The sequence below is a fragment of the Aulonocara stuartgranti genome (assembly GCF_965226115.1).
Source record: "Aulonocara stuartgranti genome assembly, chromosome: 7".
Lineage (NCBI taxonomy): Eukaryota > Metazoa > Chordata > Actinopteri > Cichliformes > Cichlidae > Aulonocara > Aulonocara stuartgranti.
Genome location: NC_138945.1, coordinates 32,999,531 through 33,026,652, shown reverse-complemented (window position 1 = coordinate 33,026,652; position 27,122 = coordinate 32,999,531). Strand labels below are relative to the sequence as shown.

Below are 27,122 nucleotides of genomic sequence, written 5' to 3'. Positions count from 1 at the left end.
TTGGGAAGTCACTCCACCTCAGCCTTCCAAGTTATCTAAGCTTATGGGATTTCATCATCTGCTTAATTGCTTACCCTAATTTGCTTTGCTGGCACTGTCACAGCCCCATTGTACTGTTATCAAATCACTGGGCACTGTAATTAACTTTACATTGTAACCACCACCTCTGTAACTGGTGCAGGCCAACTGTTAAATGGTCTTCATTGTATTTTTTTTTCTGTTCTTGCAGAATGAGTATACATGTCCACGCCCCCTACCCGGTGCCTGGTTGGGAGATTTGCCTACCATCCATTAACCCTCAAACGGACTGCTTTCGGATGATGCAGCAAACCACAGAGACGCAAGGAGAGAGACATGCAGAGAACCCACCAGGATCCTACTCCCATAGTTCACATTTAAGGACACACTTACAATGGCATTCCATGCTAACAAAGGCAACCACGGACCAACACAAGGAGACACTACTGTCTTTTTTTTTTTTCTTAAAATTTTCTAATGTCTTTTTTTGGCCTGTGGTCTTTGGTCATTGGCTTTGCTCCGTTCCATCACATCGCTTCATCACTACACAGATACTGACACTGATGATTGTGAACATACAATCTTACTGTATGTTGCACAGTAGACCTTTTGATGAAAACTCATGAAAACTAACTGGATGATTATGAACAACAACCAAGCTTATTGTATAGATATTAACAGCTTATTGTCTCCATGAGGACAACGAGGCACTGTACAAATTCAAGATGCTTTAAAAAGTGTAAACCGAGCAATGAGTCGTCAATGAAAATGCACTGAACAAGTAATGGTGATCTGTTAACTAATTAGTTAACTAATCTGTTAACTAATCTGTGTATAATTTAAAGTGGGCTTGCATATTTTGTTTCCATATGAAGCATCGTTCTGTCATTTTTCACTTTTTTTACTTTTTTTTTTTTTTTTTTTTTTAAGAAAGACTATTCAAAGGCTATGATGTAAATGTGCCTCACTGGAGCAGAAAATTTATGGAACGAGTCACTGAGTTTTTAAGCACCTGCCAGTAAAGAGGAAGTCTGACGTCTGGTGGAAATTAAGTAAGCAGCTGGAATCTCCATTTGGAGCTTGTGGAAAATTGCCTGAAGAAGGCAAACTATCCCCCAGCCAATAACATTTGGTGAAGATGTTTGCTTATTTGCTTTTTTGAAATTATTTTTTTAAGTTGTCATAAACTGCAATCAAACTTTGACTGTCTTGTACGATTTGGAGGACAGCAAGGGCAATCAAACGCAAATGAGGGGATAAAAGAAAAAAAAAGTCCTATCAAGGATAAAATGTGATTTTCTGAAATTATAATGTCGTTAACGTTGTACTTTATATATATAAATATATATATGTGTTTCTGCAGTTTTCAATGACAAATACCAAAGAGCCAAATGGATACTTCTTGGCTTTTGGCTCTCCCAAATAAGAGCCATAACAGATCCAGGAATGGTTCTTTTAAATGAAATAACCCCCCCTCCCCCCAAAAAAATCTTAAGCTAGCCTCAACACCCCTGACGTACAGCAGTGCTCCATTACTGAATCGGGTTTTCTCATGTGTATAATGTGTATGTCTTTGTGGAAAAAAAAAAAAATCTTACAATTACAGTCTTCATAAGGAAGATGACTCTGAGCACTGCTTTACATTGTATGACTTTTGTTTAATACATGCTTCACTTTCCTTAAGATAATCAGCCCACCTCTCTCCTCAAAGGAGAGTGCAGATGTTGCTGTGTGTAGTTCCTGCGTGTGCTTGTGTTTCATTCGTTTTGAGTTTGACACACCGAGTTTTGGATTGTTTGTTTTGGACCTCTCGACATAACCTTTCTACGGCGGAAAATGATAATTTTCTATTGTAAATTTCTGTCCCTCCTCCCTTGAATTTGTTGATATTTAGTAAGCAGCTGTATTCTTTATTCACTTTCGACAGTATGTTTTATAAAGAAAATAATGACTTTATTGGTGAGCAATATGAATTGGTCCAATTAAAATATTCATTAATCATTTTTCTTGGGTTCTAGCTATGTGTTTGAGGCATTTTCTTTGGCATGCACTGGAATTTAATAAGCTTGTACTTGTTTCATGTCGCCATTCACAAATGGTGAAATCTGTCTGATTCCCCACAGATCCCGAGTGTCGATGCTGTCACACCAACATTAGCCTCATTAATTTAGAGAGCAGAACATTGATCTCTGTTTGACCATTCTGTTCAAGGTGATGCTGCAGGCCTCACCATGCCTCTAATTATGCTTCCTGTGTAATGTGCTGCGTATCTCAAGAGGGGGCCCTGCTTAGTGAATTTGCTCCACATTTGCTGCGCTTGGAACATGTCAGGCTGTCAGCTCAGAGGTCCAGATGGCCAATCTGTCGGGCAGTCTTTATACTCTTCTCTACCTTTATCCCCCTGCAACTCCCCCTTGCTCACACTTTCTTCCTCCTTTCTGGGTGCCCATACTTGAGTCGTTTTTAGTTTCTTTATATTATTATGACATACAAGGCCAATCCTATGCATAACAGTCTCACTCTTAATCCTTTCTTCCCCTCCATCTGCCTCAAAGCATCAGTGGACTCAAATTTATCAAAGGAGATTTATTCCTGATACTATCTAGCTATACAGATTATAAAACTTGTTGCAAATAAGTTATGTTTGAAATGGGTAAAAAAAAAGATTAACACCATATACTTCAATAATGTAGGTTTCATTTCTGGGCTGTTCCATTCGAGTGCAGTAGCTTCACGGAGCTGATGAAGTCAGCTGGTCATGTGTCAAAGTTGTGAAATTTCCAATGGGAGTGAATGGAAGTGTGAGTGGTTCATTAATCAGCTATTTATTGACAGCGCACAGTAGAGACAGACAGGAAACACGCAGAGAGATGGGGGTCGGCCTGCATCCAACAGTTAATATTTGTATCGATCAATACCCCAGTTGTGTGCTTAATTAATTAATAGAATGATCTAGTCCAAAAAAGAAAATGGCACGATAGAGGAACTCTTCCAGCAAATGTGTTGTGAAATTCAGGAGCACAAAAAAAAAGATATTCAATTTGCAGTTATAGAAAATACAAATGCAAAATCTGAGACTCTGCAACGGTGGGCTTTGTTTGCAATTATAGACTTCCACAATGATGTCTGAAAACATTTAAATAGCATTTATCAGGCACCAATAGTAAACATTTACCACAATCAAAAAAAGGGTTGCAATTTAACGTCTCTGCCATTTGTATTTTTAGAAACGCTAGACTAGCATTATTTAATTTTAGAGAAGCACTACTTTGAATGGCCTGTTCTTCTCTATTGCGTATTATACATTTCTGTGTTTGGTCATATTTTCTATATTTCTCTGTCGCCTTCTCTTTTTTCCCCCCTGTCTATCGGTTTTATTCGCCACTGTTCTCTATGATCTCTGTAACTCAGTCTCCGTCTCCGGTGCTGCATGTGCAGTGGCAGCACAGACAGGGCTGTATGCCTGAGAGCAGACACCATGCATAATTCATGTGATTTGGGCTCCCTGTTGACCCGAGTCCAAACAGTTGGCAGTCTATAACACTTGCACAGAAAAGCCCCAGGAAGAAGATGTTAAACTATGAGGAAAATACACTGATGCAAGATTCATCAAGCCAATCCCGTGACATCGTAAACAATGTAACATTCAGACATCATCGCTGTCATCTCAGGATATGAAAGAATAGCTTAAAGTATCTGAAAAACCTTTGAAGCAGCTGCAGTCACATACACTGCAAGTAGGACAATGGATCATTTGGAGAATTTAAAAATATGACATTACTCTAAGAATTTATGATAGCAGAGATGTCAGATTATATGACAAATGAAAGAACAAAACTGAGAATGTATGTAAAGGCAAATTTGAAGAAGAAAGGAGTCAAAAATTATGAGAGACCCTGTTGGGCCTTGATCTATAGTGTTTTCATCCATTGGAATGCTTCCAATTGGAAAAGAGATGCAAGAAAACATTATTTTTCCCTTCCCTGCTCTTGGTCGTCACTTCAAACAAATATGCCACTAATAAATTTGCCTAGCCTCAACCTGACTCACAACCGAATCATTCTTTTTTTATGTAAGGCATGTTAATTTGATGTGACACTGTAATCTGAAGTTTCATTCAGACAGTAGGATTTGTATTTTTTTTTAATGTTAAAATAGCACTGTGTCTGCTTCTCTAGGAATGACTTCTAATCACTCATAACCTCATATAATCTCCAACTTGGAGCACAGCTCACCAGGTGGCTCTCACTTTAATTACGACTGCTGGAGCTATTAGTCAGCGACTGCCTGAGAGAAGTGAGTTAGAAGCTAAAATATCGAACTCCATCAGTGAACGAATGGCAAATCTTTACGTAAGCACCAGTCACATCACTGCTTTCACAACACACCAGGAGTGGCGATCAGCAGATCATCTGCTTAAGCCATCTGCTCCTTGCTGGGGGACTGCAGGGTTCTCGTTGAGATCATCTTCAGTCATTGCCAACTGCTGGTCTGATATTTTCACATGCTTCCATCTCCTTTCTTTTTTCTTCTTTTTTCTGGGGGGGGAACACCATATATACCATGACCATGTATGACTGATCCTTTAAAAGACATAACTGAGTACATATTGAAATACACCTCTGGAGCATTTTCTTAGCTTCGTTAACTTTTGGGGCCCTACAGTACCTTTACAGTAACATAAAGGAATACCTCTTTACAGCAATTCCAAAATTAACAAATGTCAAGAAAATGATGCATCTCAATTAGCCATGTCTCATACAATGTGAAGTTAATGTGGGCTATTTTATACATCAACACATTATATGGTATGTGCATCTGTGGGGCATCATTGAAAAGCCACGCCTCAACAAAGCATCTCCACCCACTGCAGGGAAAAACATAATGAGCTGGAATGAATAATTTTAAACCGAATAATTCACATAACATGTAGCAGAAAGCTAAGATTGGAGGAGCTGATAATAATCATCTCATGGGTATAAAAATCTACAATCTATGTCTTGGAGCGATGAAGTGCGATGTAGAATTTGCAAGAAGCAGATCACCATAAAGTACCTGAACTTAAATGTTACCCATGAATGCAACTGGACTGAGGAGCAAAGTTTACACATATACACGGATTAAAAGAAGTTCAGTAGTTTAGATGGATTTATCAAAACGGGCTCTCTTATGACCACATTTGAGACAAAATATGTTTCTAATGTTTACCTGAGTATGAAATGTGCTGAGAAAATGTGAAGAGGTCAACGTCCTGTACACAGGGATTTTCCCAACAAAGCCAATTGTACAGCCAATAATTGTATGTGCAAGACAGCAGTAGACTTTACATTCTGCCAGCATATGAGCTTCTGCTAAGCCAAGAGGAAACAATAACCAGCAAAATCAATGTATCCCATAATATTCATGCATGAGCACAATAAACCACAATAAAACCTTCGTGTTGGAGCTGCCAGACAGTGCAATACAGAAAATTTAGGTCAGCCACAATAAATATTAAACTCATTATCAATAAAAATGCAAAAGCAGCACCTGAAATGAGTTCAGCATTTGTGCAGAAATTAATACCCAGGTCACAAAAGACATCAACCCACCATAAAAATGTACTTATTTATTTAATTTTTTGATTTTTTCATATATATATATATATATATATATATATATTTATTTATTTTTTTTTTTTTAACTAACTGTAGCTTGCAGCATCTAAAGTGATAATACGCCCTTCTTTGGGAAAACCAAGGTGTTGACAACAGCAGGGAAAGACAAACAGAGCCTGTTAGAGTATGGCAACTGATATGACTAACCGCCCCCTGAGGTGTACCCTGTTTCTTTTTCCTCCTCTAAACTGTTTTGTGTTCACTTTGTTAGCAGGCTAGGCAGCTTAATAACAGAATTAAGAGATTTATGTTGGACGATGCTACAGCAAATTTAAGCATGCACAGCAGAACAAAGCAGTGCTTTTAGTTTATCTGTGGACATGTGTGCTTGAGATTACCATGCACATTGGCCACACATTTTATTAAGTAGTGTTTCTGGACAGTTTCATGCTACACTGCGCATGCTCAATGACATTATTGATGTTCTCCAGAGTGATGGATGTCTGGAGTATTTCTCCAAAGCAAAGGGGTTTAAATGTTGACACAATTAAAAGGACAAAGTTACTTTAGGGAGGCTGGGTATTTCAAATGAGACTGGAATTCAAATATGCCTAAAAACACGTGGATACAACCTTGCATATTATTTGTTCCATGAAACTGAACACATAGTTGTGGTAGTTATGTCCAAATTAAATCAAGTTTACCAGTAATCAAAGATGAAAACAATAATCAAAATCTTGTACAATAAATGAACTAAATGCCGTGATAAGATTCATAGTCATGACTTGCACAAAGATGCTTAAGAATAAAATGAGGTGGGGTTTTTTTTTTTGATTTTATACAGTGAGAGCTCTTCAAAAGTCTAGGGTTTGCAACTTCAAAAGCTGAGCTCTCTGTGGAAACACTAAGAGACTTATATGGGCTGACCTAAAAGGTCAAGGCCTTCTAGTCCATTTAAAGCTTGCAAAACAAGCAGGAGAAGCCCTTCAGCCAGTTCTGAGTTAAAATGAAAGCCAGCAATGAGAATGAAGCACAAGGATAAGGACCTGCCAGTTCCTTGAACAGAAAGCAGATAAGCAGCATTTATACATACAGTGGGGCAAAAAAGTATTTAGTCAGCCACCGATTGTGCAAGTTCCCCCACTTAAAATGATGACAGAGGTCAGTAATTTGCACCAGAGGTACACTTCAACTGTGAGAGACAGAATGTGAAAAAAAAATCCATGAATCCACATGGTAGGATTTGTAAAGAATTTATTCGTAAATCAGGGTGGAAAATAAGTATTTGGTCAATAACAAAAATACAACTCAATACTTTGTAACATAACCTTTGTTGGCAATAACAGAGGTCAAACGTTTACTATAGGTCTTTACCAGGTTTGCACATACAGTAGCTGGTATTTTGGCCCATTCCTCCATGCAGATCTTCTCGAGAGCAGTGATGTTTTGGGGCTGTCGCCGAGCAACACGGACTTTCAACTCCCGCCACAGATTTTCTATGGGGTTGAGGTCTGGAGACTGGCTAGGCCACTCCAGGACTTTCAAATGCTTCTTACGGAGCCACTCCTTTGTTGCCCGGGCGGTGTGTTTTGGATCATTGTCATGTTGAAAGACCCAGCCTCGTTTCATCTTCAAAGTTCTCACTGATGGAAGGAGGTTTTGGCTCAAACTCTCACGATACATGGCCCCATTCATTCTGTCCTTAACACGGATCAGTCGTCCTGTCCCCTTGGCAGAAAAACAGCCCCATAGCATGATGTTTCCACCCCCATGCTTCACAGTAGGTATGGTGTTCTTGGGATGCAACTCAGTATTCTTCTTCCTCCAAACACGACGAGTTGAGTTTATACCAAAAAGTTCTACTTTGGTTTCATCTGACCACATGACATTCTCCCAATCCTCTGCTGTATCATCCATGTGCTCTCTGGCAAACTTCAGACGGGCCTGGACATGCACTGGCTTCAGCAGCGGAACACGTCTGGCACTGCGGGATTTGATTCCCTGCCGTTGTAGTGTGTTACTGATGGTGACCTTTGTTACTTTGGTCCCAGCTCTCTGCAGGTCATTCACCAGGTCCCCCTGTGTGGTCCTGGGATCTTTGCTCACCGTTCTCATGATCATTTTGACCCCACGGGATGAGATCTTGCGTGGAGCCCCAGATCGAGGGAGATTATCAGTGGTCTTGTATGTCTTCCATTTTCTGATGATTGCTCCCACAGTTGATTTTTTCACACCAAGCTGCTTGCCTATTGTAGATTCACTCTTCCCAGTCTGGTGCAGGTCTACAATACTTTTCCTGGTGTCCTTCGAAAGCTCTTTGGTCTTGGCCATGGCGGAGTTTGGAGTCTGACTGTTTGAGGCTGTGGACAGGTGTCTTTTATACAGATGATGAGTTCAAACAGGTGCCATTCATACAGGTAACGAGTGGGGGACAGAAAAGCTTCTTACAGAAGACGTTACAGGTCTGTGAGAGCCAGAGATTTTCCTTGTTTGAGGTGACCAAATACTTATTTTCCACCCTAATTTACGAATAAATTCTTTACAAATCCTACCATGTGAATTCATGGATTTTTTTTTCACATTCTGTCTCTCACAGTTGAAGTGTACCTCTGGTGCAAATTACTGACCTCTGTCATCATTTTAGGTGAGGGAACTTGCACAATCGGTGGCTGACTAAATACTTTTTTGCCCCACTGTAAGTCAGTACCCCAATCAGTCACATCGGTTAACTCCCACAAACAAAACTGTATATACAATCTACTGTATATTACACTCAAGTGACTGCAGTAATAATGGGCAACACAGTGGTTAATTGTTAGAACAACCATATGTAATCAGTCTCAAGGAAAGCTAAGCAAAAAAGCTTTGATTAGCAGTTAGTATGCCCCAGATAACTAGCTGTTATGCACTTTCACATAAATAAGAGGATTGTTCATCACAATGATCAACTTCTCAATTTTGATGCGGAATAAACTAGATGTTTGAATGCCCTTGAATGAATAGCAGCAGAGTTGGGAAGTAATAAAGTATAAATACTAAATCGCTATACTTAAGTAGAATTTTAAAGTATCTGTTTTTTACTTCTTAATTTCAATCCCTACGAACACAAAACTGTTCCTGTGTGTTTGTAGAGGTGGGAATCACCATACATCCCACGATACGATATTATCACAATACTTAACGCACGATACGATATTATTGCAATTTTTTGAAAATATTTTGCGATATTCAGATTCTGTACATAAAGGTAAACTTTATCAATATTCATTTTATCTAACATCAAAGTCTCACACTCAGTCTTTCTCTCATTTCAGTCAGTTTTATTGTTGACAAACTGAACGGTTTGTATTACAGTCTAGTCCAACTTAACTGAATGCAACCATCTGGTACAATTATAGCTATTCTGAACTATGCAATTTATGAAAAATATGCAGCCCCTTCAGCAACTGAAGAATTTGAAAGTAAATTAAAACAAAATATAATTTTACATTAAATAAAAAAGTTTTAAACTTAAAATAAAACATGTTTATTGCTGCCAAAAAAAAGTTAAACACATTTGGACAGTGTCAGGATTCTTGCTCAGAAAAAGGATCGACATGCTCTGACTTCCAGTCCACAAAAACTTTTTTTGTAACAAAATATCGATTTCTGCTGTCCCTGTATCGACACATTATTAGCAAATAAAATATCACGATACTACACAGTATCGATTTTTCCCCCACCCCTAGTAGTTTGCCACACAATGTCTGCTAGCTAAAGGTATAACTGCTTAATTTCCCAGGGAGACAAAAAAAGAAAAAGAATTAACTTCACTCACAAATGAAAGAAGATGTAAGAAAGAAAGGACAGGAGAATAAGAAGAGAATTTTTTGTCAAAGGTAGGTGCTCAGTGACATTCATTAAATTTGAAAATTAAATCTTACATTTAATGTTCTAATTCATTCTAGGGGTTTGGAGATCAGCCTTGATAGCTCATGAAATATCTGGTTATGTCTTATTGAATTCAGTTCAAATCACAAAAAGCAATGTATCTCAGCAGGCAATGTAGGGAAGAGTGAACAGACCTTTGTTTTTGTTTTTTTACTTTTAAATCTTTTGATTGGTTTGTTTCTGCCTGTGTTCTAAATAATACATGTTCATGGCGTGCAAATTCATTAGAATTTAACTTAAAGTTTGTATTCTGTTATATTAATATTGGTTTTATTATCATGTTAATATGAAAGATGAGGATTTAGTTAAATTTGTAAAAAATAAAAATTTTAAATTAAATTAAAATTTAAAACTAAATTATAAATAGGTGCCAGAACAGCTACTTTTTACTTTTATGGATTGAATCAATTTCACAGCCTTCTTTACTTACTACTTATTAGTTGATACTTTACTTAAAATTTAGTTCATTCATCTCAAGGCATATTGTAAGGTAAAGACACTATAGTAATGTAAAGAAAACCCCAATAATGAGACAATGATTATGAGCAAGCACTTGGCAACAGTGGTTAGGAAAAACTCCCTTTTAACAGGAAGGAACCTCTGGCACCACATGGGGGTGGGGCAGACATCTGCCATAATTAAATTGGGTTGAGGGCAAAAGAAGAGAGCAGAGGAGACAAAAATCCAAAATCCTGTATACATAGAGGGTGAAAAGAGGTAAGTATCACAGAAATTTTCAGTTTAACAGGGAACCAATGAACAGTATGGGAGAAATGTCTCTTTCTCCCTGCAGCATTTGGGATCAGTTGAAGTATTTGTTGAACTTTTAGAGCAACCTGACAGTAATAAATACAGTAGTCCAGCCTAGAAGTATTAAATGCATAAACGAATTTTTCAGTATCACTCTGATTAAGAATTTTTTTCTAATTATAGAAATATTGCACAAATGCAAGAAAGCAGTCCTACATATTTGTTTATCAAGCACACTGAGACACATATTATGGTAAAAAAAAAAAAAAAAAAGCATTAAATATCTCTCATAGTGTCATGGGAAGCCAAGGTAAAGCTATCCAGTGTAAGTATCTGGTATGTTTCTAAGAATTTTAGGGAAGCATTAGGGCCTTGATGTCTTTAAGATATTCCTCTAGTACTTAGAGCCCCGAGAGCAGCCATTTGGCTGTAGGGACTTAGTTTCATTTGGCTGTAGTGCTTAGAACATGCATACAGCATGTTCTAAGCACAAAAATCAAAACAAATGTCATCCATAGTCTTCACTTATGTTGTTTCTGTATTTTGATGAATTCTGAATCCTGACTGAGACTCTTCAAATAAACCAACCCTCTGCACCTAATCATTTGGCCTTTTTAGAACTAGTTTTCAAGGATTTTAGACATAAAAGGAAGATGGGAATAGGGATTGACCTATAATTACCTGTAACAGCTGAGATTGATCATATTTAAGATAAAAGTATTAATTAATGGTATGAATTCTTTGACCAGTATTGTAGGAATGGGGTCTAATAGACCCCATGGTTTGGAGTATTTAGATCAGATTGGCTGGAACCTCCACTGGTACTTAAATAATTAAGCTAGTCACCATAAGCAGCACAAGCAAACTCCAGAGATAGATCTGTTATTCACTTTGGTAATCCATGACCCTTAACCTTAAATAACTGCAACCTGAAGAACTGTTTTAAACAAAGACAAAAGGCCAATATGATAATTCAGTTTGTAGGACATATTCTTAACAAAAAAAGAAGTAAAATGATTACAAAAAAACATACAAAAGGGGGGGAGATGTATCACTACTTTGTATAAGTTCACACTTGAAGACTCAACTGAAGATTACAGTAACAGAAAAAAAATCCAATGGTGACATCTAGCACATTTTTAAAGCCAACAGAGATTTTTGTTTTAATTCTCACATTCAATACCTGATATTATGTCCCACCACTGTGCAATGTCACCCAGGGGATTTATACAATTGATTATCTGCTAAAGTGTGCAGGTTTAAGAGAGCTGGGTATTTTCCACATAGCAATGATGTTCCCAAACACACTGGGATCAATGAGATGTATCTCCTGAGGGAAAGATATTAAGCATAAATGCAGCCAAAGATCGAATCCTATGAATGAGAGAGAGCATAATTGTGGAGCTGCTCCTACTTCCTATTTTATGAGTTAGGCTAAAAGAATTTCATGTATTTGAGATGAAAAAATGGACTGAGTGGATACTATGAAGAGACAGCCTCGGTCAGTCTTTGACACACCAGACTAAAGAGTATTAGAAATAAGAACCAAGACAAAAACACACTACTGTGCAAACCTTTGAGCTACCACACCAATCATTTCTTCATATTTCGCTGACACATGAGCAAACGTACATGGAAATAAAGCATATGTCAAAACAGAGCTTGTGCAACTCTAAAAACATTGAAAGCCCATGTTCTATATGCCTTCCTTTATTCGTCTCTGTTAGAGAAGAGCATTGTTAGAATTTTTCTAAATAGTCTTCAAGAACAAATACTCTGAGTTTCTTAAAAGACAACGTTCTTCTCTCACTGTTGTCTGCTCTTGGTTCTGTTCAGTGTCAAGATGAACAAAGATTGCTTCAAGAATGTTAAGGCGTGAGCTCTGCGGAGCCCAATTCATAGTTTTCCATTATGTTTTTTTTTTTTTTTTCATGGATAGCGTAATGCCTTTTTGCTTTTTTGAATGACAAATGAAATGGGCTGGAAATGCTCTTTTTTCTCTCAGCAAAACGTGCTTTTCTTCTTCTTTTTTTTTTTTTGCTTTAACTAGTTTAAAATGCTTGTTAAAAAAAAGCCAAATGACTATAACAAATAAATATCCCCTCAAAAACTGTAACTATCTACTTTACCATTTAATTTGGCATTCTGTCTTTTTCTTTAGGGTTGTAGGGACCCTATCTCACACACTTAGATAAGTGGTAATCTGTTTTTCACAAGCCACACATGAATGCAAATGAATATGTTGCTGTTATATGTTTTTGCCTCACATTATTTTCACACATTTCTCAAAGCAGCTTGAGACCACTCCCTACTGAATCACCCACCAACATATATAATAAAGTAAAGAATATTATTTATAGGTACCCTTACATCATGTCAATATGGTCCAAAATCTCGATTTTCAACACATTACTTAATCTAATCTGAGAAGAATTAACAAAAGGGCTCCAACTTGGTTCTAGCAAAGTGTCCAATACCTAACAAAGTGGTAAGTGCGTATATTAATTTAACTTGCTATCACCTTACTAACGATAGTTTTAAAGTATCAAGTTGTGGTGAAACCTACATTTTACATCGTTTTGAAACATTTCTCATCATTTGTAAATTATTACAAAATCTCTCTTGTAGCTGAAAAGGTGCTAATTGGTATTGAACTTGATGTACCTTCTTAAGTTGTTGTTTATATTTGCAAAACAGAAGGAAACTGAAACTGAAACAGTACGACGATGACTGCTTTGTGATTTCTCTGAGTGAACAACTACAGTACGGTATCCATCCATTTTTAATTTTTTTTTACTTCTGTATATATTTATATGAGAATTAAATTAAATTGTATTGAATAAAAGGAGAAAGTAATACATCTTCATGCGTGGGACTTACATGTACCTAAGGATAGAACGTTGGATTTGTTAATGGGATTTCCCCAACAGGTGAAAATTAATGTGACAGGAAGTGAGTGGATGGGGCGCTTTAGTTTTCAAGCCGGCTGACTGAGACGACAGACTTGTAAAATTGTTTTCCTGTGACACAAAGTCTGTGCCAAATACAAAGGCATTCTCTGTAGCACATGAAGGAGGAGCTGGGACCCAGGCTGGAGCAAAAAAGGGAAAGAAAACCAACCATTTGTAATCGCGACATCTGTCAGTTCAAGCTAAAAGCTAAACAATGTTTTCTTTAGCGACAGGTGTTCCTTCACTCTCTCGTGCTGCTTTACGTCGAGCTCTGTCAACTCTCCGATGATGATGGCCTCAGTTATAATCAAGTCATTTTGAAGATTATGCCCTTGTTAAAGACAGGGGTGGGATCTGTAGATTTCATTATGAGGACAGATGGTAGCAAACGCTGTTCACCCTAATGCAGCATTCAAAGATCTCTTTCCTCGACTTCCACATAAGAAATAAGTTATGATTCAGTCTCACAGTGAACATGGTTTAATTCACAGAAGGCCAAGTTACTGCAGCTGGCCTTCGAGAGAACTTACCGCAAGTGCACTAATGAGTGGAGAGATGCTATCTTCACACGGCTTAACTGAGACTTTGTCCGCCTTCAGCTATTTCAAGGGTGAGTGAAGCTTATTTTTACCCGTTGGCATTATTGTGCTTCTGTTCTTCTGCGGCTTAATTTGTATATGGCTCACAAACACGGCGCTTTCTTGTTTAGTCCATGCTGTCACTGTCCGTGGTGCTAAATGCGCAGGCAGTGAGTGTTTTTATTTCTGTGCTTTGTCAGTATCTAATTTCCTCGTGTATTCATGAATGACAATTCATTCCGAATCCCCTTGAATGCTTGGCAGCACGGTCACTTCTTTTGGTCTAGTTGCCTGGGTTGCTGTCTATACACCCAGTTGCTATTGCAGTCTTTTTATGACTCCTAGTACAAATCTGCCTGTATATGCGACAGAAACTTTAGGTTGCTGGTTGTGTTTCAGCTGTGACTGGTTTAAGTGAAACTCGGAACAACTGTCTCGGTTGATCTTTTGCAAGCTAGCAAAGACAAATAGCAAGGGATGGCACCAGACTGCCTCTCGGTGATCAGTGGGTGTTAGGAGATACTCATCAGGGGAGAAAGTGGGACTGATAAAAATCCTGTCAATCAAATATGTGCAATCAAGTGATAACGATTAAACAACTCTGTCTTGTAAGATTCTATTGCATGATTTATGTAAACAGTTATGTATAAAATAAATAGTAAAGTAAACCGATGTGATGACAATGTTTTGAAGGCTGCTTACCAGATTTCACACATCAGTTATAGTGCTACCACATGTCAGAGAAAAAGAAAAGTATATATCCAGGTAGCTCCAGATGGAAGTTGCTGAAGAATTCAAGTTGAAGAAATGAGCACTCCTGCTAGGGCTCTTTTACCAGTCTCCATTTTTATTTATTTATTTTCTCAAGGCTCGTGAATTGATGATCCTTTGGCTGCTTTTAACATAAATGTATCTCTGACCAAATTGAGTTGGATTGTGAGCACCAGAGTTTGATGCACAAGCTGCATATATTTTGATCCTTTCTTTTTTTGAACCCTTCACCATGAGTCATTGTCAGACTCTGAGGATTGAAATGTGCAATTGGCACAGCATATTTCTTATTGCTGGTTTAAGGCGGAACATAAATATCAATGTCAAAGTCAGATGTGCTATATGCCCATCATTTTCCTCCAGACTTTTTCTCTCTTCAAAGAAAAAAACAAAAACAAAGTTGGATGTTGGTATTGGGTACAAATTGGCGCTAGAAAATCATCTTGTATACATTACATTCTAAAGCGAACTGGCCTCTCACTTTGAAGTGAGTAAATTACAGCTGCTAAAGCAGCTGCATAAATGACTCATCAAGTTTTAAAAGGGCCTCAAAAATCATGATGTTTGTTGAATACGGAAAGTCTTCTCTGACAAATGGCAGTAGAGGCCACGAGGAAGTCCTTGCAAGCATTAACTCAGTGGCTCTTAATAGGATATTTGCATAACAACAATAGAAAAGACAGGATAAACATAGTTGCCGGCATTGTATCAACTAATTGCTCACGTGATGAATGCATCCTTTCTTCCAGTTTTGAATGATTGCATTAATGTTACACTTCTGTTCACAAGCCACTGCGTGTCTAAATAAATAATAATGACATCTATTTAAACTAGCTGAGTTCTGGTTTAGTCCTGTGAAAAGCGTTGTTTATGGCTACACACCCTGATTACACTGCACTGGAAAGTATGAATTTTTAAAGTTGGTGCTATTGCCCAAAGGCAAACACCATGGCAAGTGATTTGACAGGTGTTTAGAGGCTACAGTAATTACAGGAACATTACTTAGAGACTTTGCTAGAAATGTTATTTTGTTGTTGTTTTCTTTGATATTGGATAAAAAAAAAACACTCCACAGTGCAAAATCTCAAGAGATAGTAAAAAATGCTGAAATTTGTTTTGGGTTTTTAGTTGATGTACCACAATATCGTGGCTTCAGTCTTCAGTCATTTTTTAAAAATACAAAGCATTTATACTTCTAATGAACTATGGCATTATTATCAGTGATGACTAGATTTTTGCATCCATGCTTCTACACTTGTTAAACTTTAACATGGACACTGTATGCTGATGCTTGTTTTAAAAATCTGAGCCATTTTTGAGGCTCATGTTTCACTTATGTTGCACATATTCATTCAACACAATAGTTTGGCCAACTATTTTCTACTTAGTACTCATGATATCCCAATGGGAATGGGGATGGGAATGCATTTATCATTAAAATCAAGACCTGGATTTCAACTAATGATTTAAAAAATAGCAACCGACGAGGCAAGCTGCCATTCTCCCAGATGGTACATTACTGCATGTGTGCCTTGAGCTGGCAATGGCATATATCATAATAAGGTACCTCTGAGAGCAATGAGGAGTTCTAAAATAGTACAATCCACTATACGTATTACAGACGACTCATAGAAAAATGTACATAAGCATCTTTTTGCATTTTATACTGAATTTATTCAGAACTTACTTACACGAGAACCATTGCACTGATTTCAGCTCATTTGACTCTCAACAAAAAATGGGTCAGTAATCAAATGCTACAAATAATCAAACATGTTCAGAAATGTTAGGACACTGGCCTTGATTCAGCCTGGGCTGGCTTAAGTGAAACCAGGGAGAACAAGCAGTTGATTCAGTGCAAGCTAGTGATAACAAAGACAAATGGAAAGCCATGGCGCCAAAGGAGTCACAGACTACCGTACAGTGATTAGTGGGCATTTGAGATTCTCTCTAGAGGAGACATTGGAAGTGACAAAAATCCTTTCAATCGACTGTGCAATCAAGTGATAGCGATTAAATCACCTTCTCTTGGATATGTCCATTGTGTGACTGGTTCATCCATCTTACGCTCGTTCATCTTTTGATGGTTTTGTGAGTCAAAAAACATGCTTGTGGAATAGCTTCAAACCTTTCATCCAGATGTTATGGCTTTGTGTGAGACCTCAAAAGGCATACACTGTAAAGGCTTGATTTTCTCATGACAAACTGGTTTTAACTGCAGTGCAGACCTTTTTTCCCCTCCTATTTATATAAATAGTTTCTTTTGAGTTTTCTTAGCTATTTTTCCCAAAGGCTCTACCACATATATCTGTATTCACCAGTCACTTCATTAGTTACATCTTGCAAGCAAAAGTAGAGTACATGTAAAGGTCCTGCATTCTGGTCCTAATGTCATAAGCACAACCTTATGACTTTAGGGGGGGCATTTGGTTGTTGTTGTTTTTGTAGTCACTGCTAGTGAAAATAATTTAGATTCCAGCAAAACCTGTAGCTTTTTACCCGTCAGCCATAAAAGGCTGATGGGGTTTTGCTGTCACCTTGCCCGGCTGGCAGGCGGGCACTGTGGAAGCTTGTTAATGCAATAACTCGAGAAGGAGACCATTCAAATTGATACCCCAGGTGCAACTACTAAAAACCTTGAATGGAGTTCCAATTTCAGTGGTCTGACCTCAAGATCAGAGGTCTGAGGTCAAGTTTTTTGAAAATCTTGTGAAAACTTTTTGAAATTGATATCATTGGTTGCTGCCAATATATCCTTCATCTTGTTTTAAATTTATTTATTTTATTTATTGCTTTTGTTTAAATGTACTCTTGGTTTACAGGGTTTTTTGTTATCACAGCAGAAGGTTGTGCTTGATTGGTGAAAAGGCATTTGTGAAGTACTCTTTGATCTTTAATACTGTATTTTGATGCTGAGCCAGCAGAAGAACGGCTCCTATTGTCAGTGTTGCTATAACCACAGATTTGCTTGTAGGCAGGTACATGAGTTTGGATGATGGTCTTTGCTTAGAAGCACTCTTGACATTTTGAATGCGCTGCAATTCTTCCTGCTCCTCTGTGGTCAGAGTCATGTGGGACACTTCAGCCAGCACCTCCAGAGCAGCTCTCTGACCAGCTTGCACCGCTCCGTCCATGTATCCACACCACTGGGTGGCTGTCTCTGTTCCTGCCCAATGTATCCTGTAAATCAAGAAATTTAGGTGATTCATATACGAATACACACAAAGTTCAGTGTTCCCTTGCCCTTGTACGTCTTATTTTGCACTAGATTCTGAAGCTGCAGGTTTCATCACTCTCCAACCAAAATTCACTGAACCAGCAGCAAAAGAAGATCCAAACTAAGCTTCACATTTCGCATCCCATAAACATCGTCATGAATTCCCTCCTACTTTTGCTGTTTTCCTTCCCCCACAATAAAATCACACTTTGTAGGGCTCTCTCTCCCTCTCTGTGTACTTTAAGAACAGTTTCCCATCTTAAAATCTCCATTTTCTGCATTATTCGCTTGCTTTTTACCCACTAGTCTACCGTTGGTGTACAGCGCTGTCAGCCGCTGTTTTTTTTTTTTTTTTTTTTTTTTTTAATGACTTCTGACAAGGAAGCCTCACTTCTGCTGTTCAATACCGAAGAAATGTAAACTTTTTAAAATTATGACAAACTGCAAAATGCTTAGCTGTGTCTCTAATAAAACCTCCGTAACTTTGCTCTGCTTCACTTCAGCAGCATCAGGTAATGTTCATATGCTGATTGATGGTCTTCTTCTGTTTTTGTTCTACTACAGAATATTTTTAAGGCTATCTACTATAAAAAGCCAGGCCAGGAAAATCTCCGTCATGTTTTTCTGTGTTTTATCCTCAGTTACTTTGACACAAAGGCACCTGCTGTGATTCTTACACCTCTGATGCAGTCTCACAAGTGTCAGTACTGATAAATATAATATTTCTGACTGTCTGAGGCAAAATTTCCCCAATTTGAATCGAATCGAAATCGTGGATCGAATCGAATCGGGACCTTGTGAATCGGAATCGAACTGATTCTAGAAATCAGTGACGATACCCAAACCTACAGTGCATGCATTACTGTCCCTTATCATCAGCTACATTATGCAAAGAGGCCACTATCCACCCTCTGCTGTTGATACAGGTTAGCTATTTTTTTCAAAGATCCAATCAAATAGCTATAGAAGCGAGAGGTAGGATAGTATTGAAGAACTGTCTGGAAGGTCTGGAAAACCAAACATGAGCTCCTAAACAAGCATAATAACACGTAACGTTTCCTGACCTGACCCTGTAATTGAGATTCTGCAGAAACTAAACATGCAATGCAGATTGGGATGGGTGTCATGGCTTGGTGCTTTTGGATGATAGTCTATCTGTGCTTAGCCGAGTCAATTGTTTCTATTTTTTCGAGAGGTAATTTTTGTCATTTTTTTGTGCACTGAACTGAATTGTGCACCTCCTTGAGAATTTATTTCAGTAAATAATTACCTCTAAAGGGTGCTTACTGCATTGGCTGATTCAAATTAGCAGTTGGAGTTGGGCCATTTTATACACACTGTTGTTTTTCACCAGAAGAGGTAGTGACAAAATGACTATTAGGGCATCTACAGTCATTTCTGTCTGCTTGGTTCTTAATTGCAACAACAATTTTTAGTCGTAATTACGATCAACAACTGCACACTGATCATTTGATACCAGTTAGGATCAGAAATATATGGGGCAATCAAACTTTCAGAATTTTGCCTCTGCATATCTTTACAGTAGATTTTAGCTCATAGAATCAAAATGTGACTGAAGTGCAGGCTTTCAGAGGGGTTTAACAAAAGCATTGCATTAGTTGTTTGGGAATTACAGCTATATAATGTCTACTACTTTTTCAGAGGTACAAAAGTAATTGGACAATGACTGTTTCGAATAACTGGGTGAAAATCCAGTAAAGTCAAAGACTGTCTAGAACCCATCGGGATCACCAATGTCCGTCCTTGTTATTCCCTGTCAGGCCTTTACTGTAGCTGTCTTTGGTTTCTGCTTGTTTGTGGGCATCTCTGACTTCAGTTTTGTCTTTGATATGTGGAAAACATGCTGTGTCAGATTGAGATCAGGTTTTTGACTTGGTTGTTGGTTGTACTATGCTTTGGGTCATTATCTGAGCACAGCGGAGAGTAGCTGTCAACACATCAAATTTCATCCTTCTACTTCTATCAGCAGTTAAAACGTCAATAAATACTAGTGCCAGTGGCTGCCTTCCTGTTCTTGACTGTAACCAGTTTGTACCTTGTTGCAAACTCTCTGTGTTTATATTTATGAAGGTCTCTCTTGGTAATACAGGTTGACAAAGTCAAGCAAGAGTTCTCAATGTGGCTAAATTTTGTAAAGGCATTTTTACTAACCAAGGAAATTATTCTGCATTTTAGTCATCGTCGGTGAGCAAACAAAAGTAAGTTCAACACTAATTAATTATTCTTGAAATAACAAAGGACCAGGCCTTGTCGTGCTGTGAAATTCCTTTTCAGTCAATTGTATATTTTTTTTAAGTGCTTTAACATGTTGGACTATTTACAAAACTGGCTCTAATTATGCAATATTTGTATTAAACTCCTTAAATTAAAAGTAAAAAAAGCTTGCACTTGAATCACGCCCTGATTGAGTTAAAATCCACTGTGGAGTTGTACAGAGGCAAAACTATAAAAACTGTGTCATTGTCCAAATATTTATGGACGTATCTGTAAATTATCCACCTGTTTGCGGATATATAGGTAGCAACTGGACATATCCCTTAACCTCATTGCCTCCCTGTGTCTGTTGACTATGTATTTTTTGCCAGCAGTCTCTTTGATGTTTGCGTTTGCACACCTTACGCAGATGATGGTTAATTTGATTTTTTTTTTAACACAACGCTCAGTCTTACTGGAATCTAACACCAATAAAATGTAGGATCATTTTTGCTTTCACTGGACAAATCCCCTTTTGAGGATGGCATGTTTTAGAGATTTGTAGCTTTTTATTCACAGCTTTCTACACTATAGGTACTTCAACATACTATTAGATATGATGAGGGTTTTTTATGTGGATGATTTTTTTTCTTTGGGATATAATATGTTTTTGTACCACGTTTTGGTGACCTGATGGAGTCACTCACAGCCTCTCCAGGTTAAAGAGAGACAATCTTCCGGGTGGTTCAAGTGCCCTACAGCAAGTAAGAGTGCCAGTCCATTATGTAGTAACTGTTGTCCTATTGTTTTATATTATCTATGAAAAAAAAAACTATTTGCCTCCTCAGTGGGAGTGAATCTGAATGACCTGCGGTCAGAGGTGGGTTATCTAAGGTTTCATATGGCAACCATGCATTTAATTTGGTACATATGATTGGTTCTTTTGTTCTCATACAATTTTTTTTTTTCTTTGTTTGTGGCTACCCACAAAAAGGGAAAAACCATATGCCACAATAAGACGTATAAACCAATCACGTTGGTTAAAAATGATGCCAGTCTAACTCAGTTTTGATACTTAGAAGCTATTGCTTACACCACCACAATGATTGTGTGCAGTTACATGTTTTAGGCCATCAATTGCATTTTAATACTGAATTAAATAAAATAAATAAATTTATCGAGTTATGTATGTATTAACTTACTAAGGGGCATGCAGTTTTTTCCCTTGGATAATGAAACAGAAAACTTGCATTTACCTGAGTTACCTTTATCTAATATTAAAATCTGTTTGATCTAAAGCTTGTAAATGTGCTTTCTAAAATTTCCACATTATTGGCCTTTGCACACACTTTATGAACCGCTGATCTAGACTACTTTAATTATGTTTGTCCAGTTCAACATAACCTCATCTAACTGGTTTTAAGGTTCTTCTGAAACTACAGCAGCCACCAATTTTCACTGATCAATGCAACTGAGAAGGGCTTCACCTCAGCTGACCTACTGGCAAATATGCTTGATGAATTTCTGTTGTCTGAACAATAGTGTTTGATGTCTTTGCAACAAACAGTCTTTACTCTCTATTCACACTATGGCTATTTGTGGATTTCATGGGCTATGTCGATGAAATCCACAAATAGATGTGAACACTGAATTGAACAACTAAAATACCATTCAGCAAAGGTGCTAAAAGAATAGAGCGTAATCAGGAGTAAACAGAGGGTCAATGTGTGGCAAAGCTGCAGTGTGAATGTACACTCAACAAAAATATAAACGCAACACCTTTGTTACTGCTCCCATTCCCCATGGGATGGACGTAGAGACCTAAAATTCATTCCAGATACACAATATAACCATCCCTCCCAAACAGTGGTCACAAATCAGTCCAAATGTGTGGTAGTGGGCACATCTGCTATATTGAGATAATCCATCCCACCTCACAGGTGTGCCACATCAGGATGCTGATCTGACATCATGAGTAGTGCACAGGTGTACCTCAGACTGCCCACAACAAAAGGCCACCCTGGAATGTGCAGTTTTGTCTCACAGCAAAATGCCACAGATGCCACAAGCAATGAGGGAGCGTGCAACTGGCATGCTGACAGCAGGAATGTCAACCAGATCTGTCGCCCGTGCATTGAATGTTGATTTCTCAACCATAAGCCGTCTCCACAGGCGTTTCAGAGAATATGGCAGCACATCCAACCGGCCTCACAACCGCAGACCTCGTGTAACCACACCAGCCCAGGACCTCCACATCCAGCAGGTTCACCTCCAAGATCGTCTGAGACCAGCCACCCAGACAGCTGCTGGAACAATTGGTTTGCACAACCAAACAATTTCTGCAAAAACTGTCAGAAACCGTCTCAGGGACGCTCAACTGCATGCCCGTTGTCCTCATCGGGGTCTTGACCTGACTCCAGCTCGTCGCCGTAACAGACTTGTGTGGGCAAATGCTCACATTCGATGGCGTCTGGCACGTTGGAGAGGTGTGCGCTTCACAGATGAATCATGGTTCACATTGTTCAGGGCAGATGGCAGCTGAGAATGTCCCAGTTCTTGCATGGCCAGCATACTCACCGGACATGTCACCCATTGAGCATGTTCGGGATGTGCTTGACCGGCGTATACGACAGCGTGTACCAGTTCCCACGAATATCCAACAACCTCGCACAGCCATTGAAGTGGAGTGGACCAACATTCCACAGGCCACAATTGACAATCTGATAGACTCCATGCGACGATGTGTTGCACTGCATGAGGCAAATGGTGGTCACACCAGATACTGACCGGTTCTGGGTCCCCAGACCCCCAATAGCGCAAAAAACTGCACATTCCAGGGTGGCCTTTTGTTGTGGGCAGTCTGAGGTACACCTGTGCACTACTCATGATGTCAGATCAGCATCCTGATGTGGCACACCTGTGAGGTGGGATGGATTATCTCAATATGGCAGATGTGCCCACTACCACACATTTGGACTGATTTGTGACCACTGTTTGGGAGGGATGGTTATATTGTGTATCTGGAATGAATTTTAGGTCTCTACGTCCATCCAATGGGGAATGGGAGTAGTAACAAAGGTGTTGCGTTTATATTTTTGTTGAGTGTAATAAGGATTTTGACTGTTTAGTCCAGCCCAATAGGCAACTTCAACAACAGCAGAATTTCTAAGACTTTAAGACCCAAGTCTGAGATGTCAGAGAGCTTGGTAATGAGCTGGTAATGCTGAGTCTGTCTCTCACAACACGCAACTGCCTAAGCTTAGAGGTAAAGTTTAGCTTTCCAGAATGTATGTTTGGAAGTACCAGACATCACCTCAACTATAGGATAATTGACTGCAGCATATGATTACACACTTGCTTGAGGGGTACTCTGTAATGGATTTATGCAGCAGTGATTCATATCATTGAGATATAGGATACATGATAATGAAAAAGGAAAGCAATATATCCAGTAAGAATAAAAAAAAAAAAAAAATCAAACATGCAGAAGTGGTGGAGAAGGAAATCAATCAACTCTGCCATTACAGTGGCATGCATAGCAGGTGGCAGTAAACAGTATAATGAGCCGCAGCATTATGATGAAAAGAACGAGAGCTTGTCAAATTAAAACGTCTGCATTTTGGCCCTGATTGAACTTGATTGGTGTCTTGTTTAAATGGGTGATTAAATGATAAGAAGTAAGTGAAACCGTTCAGCTGACAGCCGTCATAACTGTAGCGCTCTTTCAAAATAAAGGAAATGTTTTGTGAGCTTAAATGTGTGTGGGATGTAAAAGTAGTGGTATAAAAGTCAGTCATATAACACAGGTGCGGCTGGATATGCACAAGTATAACATTTATACAGTCTCTAAAACTGGGAATGATGAAGTCAACTAGGATTTTAAAATTGATACCAACTAAAGCAACTAATCGTCTCAGACAAGTTTGAACCCCGGGTGACCTTGGCCTCAATGTCATGGTCAAAGTTGAAGTTTTCTAAAAATCTTGTGACCACAATAAATCGAGAACAAGGTGACGTGGGTTTTTAAATTCATCCCATACATGCAGTCGCCTGTGTGAGTTCGAAACCTTTGATCTTGAGATCAACTTTTCTGAAAACACTCCTGAGGCTGAGGGGTAGAACTGGTGGCCAGTATCTTTTTTTTTTTTTTTTCTCAGCCATTTAAAGTGGGGGTGCCTTGCATGTTTTCAGCACTCCTACTGTGCAGTGTTTCCTAGTCATATATCAGTGTTCCTTGATTATGGCAAAATCAAGATTCAGAAATTCAGAAGGATAAGTTTTGCTTAAAGAATGTATTTGTTTTCAAAGAAAATGTAATTTATTGTAAACCATGTAAATACATAAAGAATCAGTAATGAAGTGGTTCCCCTGAAGGTTTGCTTGTGGAAAATCTGTCATGACTTAATTTTCCTTTGCATTATTTTAGCTTGAGCTAACCACCTGTAAACAGTAAGAAAGTTCAGGCCTTAACTACTGGAACAGGGACTCATACTGGTATTTCAGAATGAGGCTGCTGCTGTTAAGACAGACTTAGATGGGACTCACAGACTAATCATGAACTGACTGAATAGATGCAGACTTTAACATAGATCCGATGGAGAGTGATAGCTCTGTAAGTTGTTAGAATTCAGTGATACAATGATGCAAGCCCCGGGAATTATATTAAACATATAATCAAATTAGTGTAAACCAAGCAAGCTACTTTTAGTTGCTCCTTTTTCACAAAGGGGCACAACAGTGCTTGTTTTGGATTTGACATATTATCCCAGATGTTTCCTCCCTTGGTAAAAAACAGAGATCTTTTGTTTAAACTACGTATTTATATTTATACTAAAGAATTAATCTTTCTTTAAACAAAATGCTAACTTGGTGTAAAACCTACTGAGGTCAGTTTATTCATATGTCTTGGTTTTTCCTCACACCTCACATACCCTGTTCTCTGCTCTCAAACATCCTCCATGCTGTCTATTCAAGCGTATTATTAACCTAGAATAATTAGTCAGTGTGTGAAGTGTAAAAATCACATTGTCAGTATAAAGATACAGACCATGTCAAATCCCATAATGGGACACTAGCTAAATTTTTTGCACTGGTAAATACATTACCTTGGAAGCACCAGCAGCATTTTTGTCCACCAGTCTTGGGTTTGTCTTCATTACATGTGCTAGATTTGTGTCAAGGTTACAGTATGCCCTTGAGAATCAATTTCCTATATGGGGTAGGGATGTGGCTGAGAGCTACCATCACCTTTCTGCTGTTTCAGTCACGTTATGTAATGAGCTTCCTCTGCTCCCCACGGACTTGATGTCATTATGGAAATGCATTACCTGGATCCCCCTCCCCATCTCTCTCGCTCTCTCTCGCGCTCTTTCGCTCTCTCGCTCTCTCTCTTGCTCTCTCTCGTTTTTCAGCTTTGTGCATCTCTGAAGAGGCCATTAGAAATGGATTATAGGGCATTTTCCCATGAGAACACCCCTCCTGATGACCTCTTGCCATTTCTTTAGAACTGGACTACTATGTATCATTAAAGATGTAATCACTCCCACGACTCATGTCAATGATCTGTACGCACTGGGTGCTAGTGAGTAATACCTAGTTGGCAGGGAGAATAGACCTATTTTTTGTTGTATAAAAATAGTATAAACATTCAGCAAATATTCTCAGTATCTCTCATCCTGTCACCTTCTGTACTATGTTAACATTTACAACTGTGAATTCTATAACTCCACACGTTTAGCCATTGAAAACATTAATATTAATCTTGTGTGGATACAAATACAGATGGACGATGAGTTATTTTAATGTAAGGGAGAATAAGTATTGTAATTCACTGGTATATATGCCATTAGTAAGGTGTTTACCTGCCAAAAGGCTTCCTCAGGCTAGGGTGGTAATATGTTAGCAAACCTGGTGCCATGACATTAACTGGACAGCCACCACTGTAGTCCTCCTTGGCCCAATCCTGTAGGAGAAAATGGATTTAATTATATTTTTCAGTATTGTTTCACATCACATGACTTGATTTCATAGTAGTCATAATATTTTTGACAATTTATGAGGACATAACCATGGACCATGGAAAACACCATGGACTACTCCTTGACATTCCTGTATAGTATGCTAAATAAGCTGTTATTAGTTTAATGTTTGCAGGCTGCCTAAATCCGTAAAACTCGTATTACAATCATTCAATATTAAACATTTTAGTGTGAAAACTTAAATATATAATGATTCTCAGGCGGGGACCAAAAAGACATAATAACAGTTTTGATTATACAGAATTTGACTCTTTTTAAGCCCCAGTGAGGCCTAAAGTACAAAATGTAGCATCTAATTTTCCTTTGGAAAATGTTAACTATATTGAATTATTTGTTGAGGAAAATGTGTAATACTAATTAATACCAGTGATGGGAATAACGGCATTACAAGTAACGGCGTTACTTTTTTCAGTAACGAGTAATCTAACTAATTACTATTCCTATCGTTACAACGCCGTTACCGTTACTAACAAGAAAATGCGGTCTGTTACTACTTTTCAACAAACAGACGGTTGAAGTTGTGTTCAGCTTACCGCATCTTATATCAGTTGTACGGAAGTAGCTGTAAGTAATCTGGATGCTACAGCTTTAAGCAGCTGCGCGCTCCCGCGGACGATAATCACGATCACTTTCTAGCACAACACCTGGAGCTAAGGGGGCAAAACAATTGCATGAGTGCTGCTGTTTGACTGAGGAAGAATAAAGTAGTCGTGGTAAGCCAATCACATGACCACTTTAAGATGACAAAGCAACAAGGTGAGTCATGATAAACAATATATACACGTGTTTTTTCCTCAATAGTTTCGTCACGTTTACTGTCTAAGGACAGCGCTAGCAAGCACTCTCTGCTTATGAGCAAACAACAACAAAAAACAGAAAGTTTTAGGAGTGACGGAGAGCGAGAGAAAGAAAGACAGCAGAAAAAGAGAGAGAGCGAGTTTTGTGGTGTGAGAGATTTGTGAAGTTTAGCGTGTTTGGAGTGTGTAGTTAATGTGTTGTCTTGTGTAGTTAGTGTGTAGTGTTGTGTAGTTAATGTGTTGTCTTGTGTAGTTAGTGTG

The 27,122-nt window shown here is 38.4% G+C and overlaps 4 protein-coding genes across 6 annotated transcripts in view; 2 read left to right on the top strand and 2 right to left on the bottom strand.

Moving 5' to 3' along the window:
- The window catches only part of lrrtm4l1 (leucine rich repeat transmembrane neuronal 4 like 1), a 90,042-nt gene extending 88,021 nt beyond the window's left edge, over positions 1-2,021 (top strand). Inside the window, exon 3 of one of the 2 annotated variants that reach the window (XR_014277629.1) lies at positions 230-308. Coding sequence is in view for 1 of the 2 variants with exons in the window: in XM_082538862.1 (XP_082394988.1) it covers positions 230-295 (66 nt within the window). In the remaining variant the exon portion in view is untranslated. Of the gene's footprint in view, positions 1-229 lie in introns of both variants that reach the window. The other variant, XM_082538862.1, reaches the window with a different exon arrangement.
- LOC309709922 (uncharacterized protein) overlaps positions 1-27,122 on the bottom strand; it is a 322,961-nt gene that overhangs the window by 21,225 nt on the left and 274,614 nt on the right. The window lies entirely within an intron of this gene.
- Positions 16,178-27,122, bottom strand: part of LOC309709902 (putative flavin-containing monoamine oxidase A) — a 68,101-nt gene continuing 57,156 nt past the window's right edge. The window contains exons 11-12 of the mRNA XM_082538875.1: positions 25,888-25,988; positions 16,178-17,775 (exon numbers count right to left, since the gene is read on the bottom strand). Of these exons, the coding sequence (XP_082395001.1) occupies positions 17,430-17,775; positions 25,888-25,988 (447 nt within the window). The 3' untranslated portion in view covers positions 16,178-17,429. The remainder of the gene's footprint in view (positions 17,776-25,887; positions 25,989-27,122) is intronic.
- Positions 26,454-27,122, top strand: part of vsig8a (V-set and immunoglobulin domain containing 8a) — an 89,083-nt gene continuing 88,414 nt past the window's right edge. Inside the window, exon 1 of the mRNA XM_082538891.1 lies at positions 26,454-26,820. Within this exon, the coding sequence (XP_082395017.1) occupies positions 26,805-26,820 (16 nt within the window). The 5' untranslated portion in view covers positions 26,454-26,804. The remainder of the gene's footprint in view (positions 26,821-27,122) is intronic.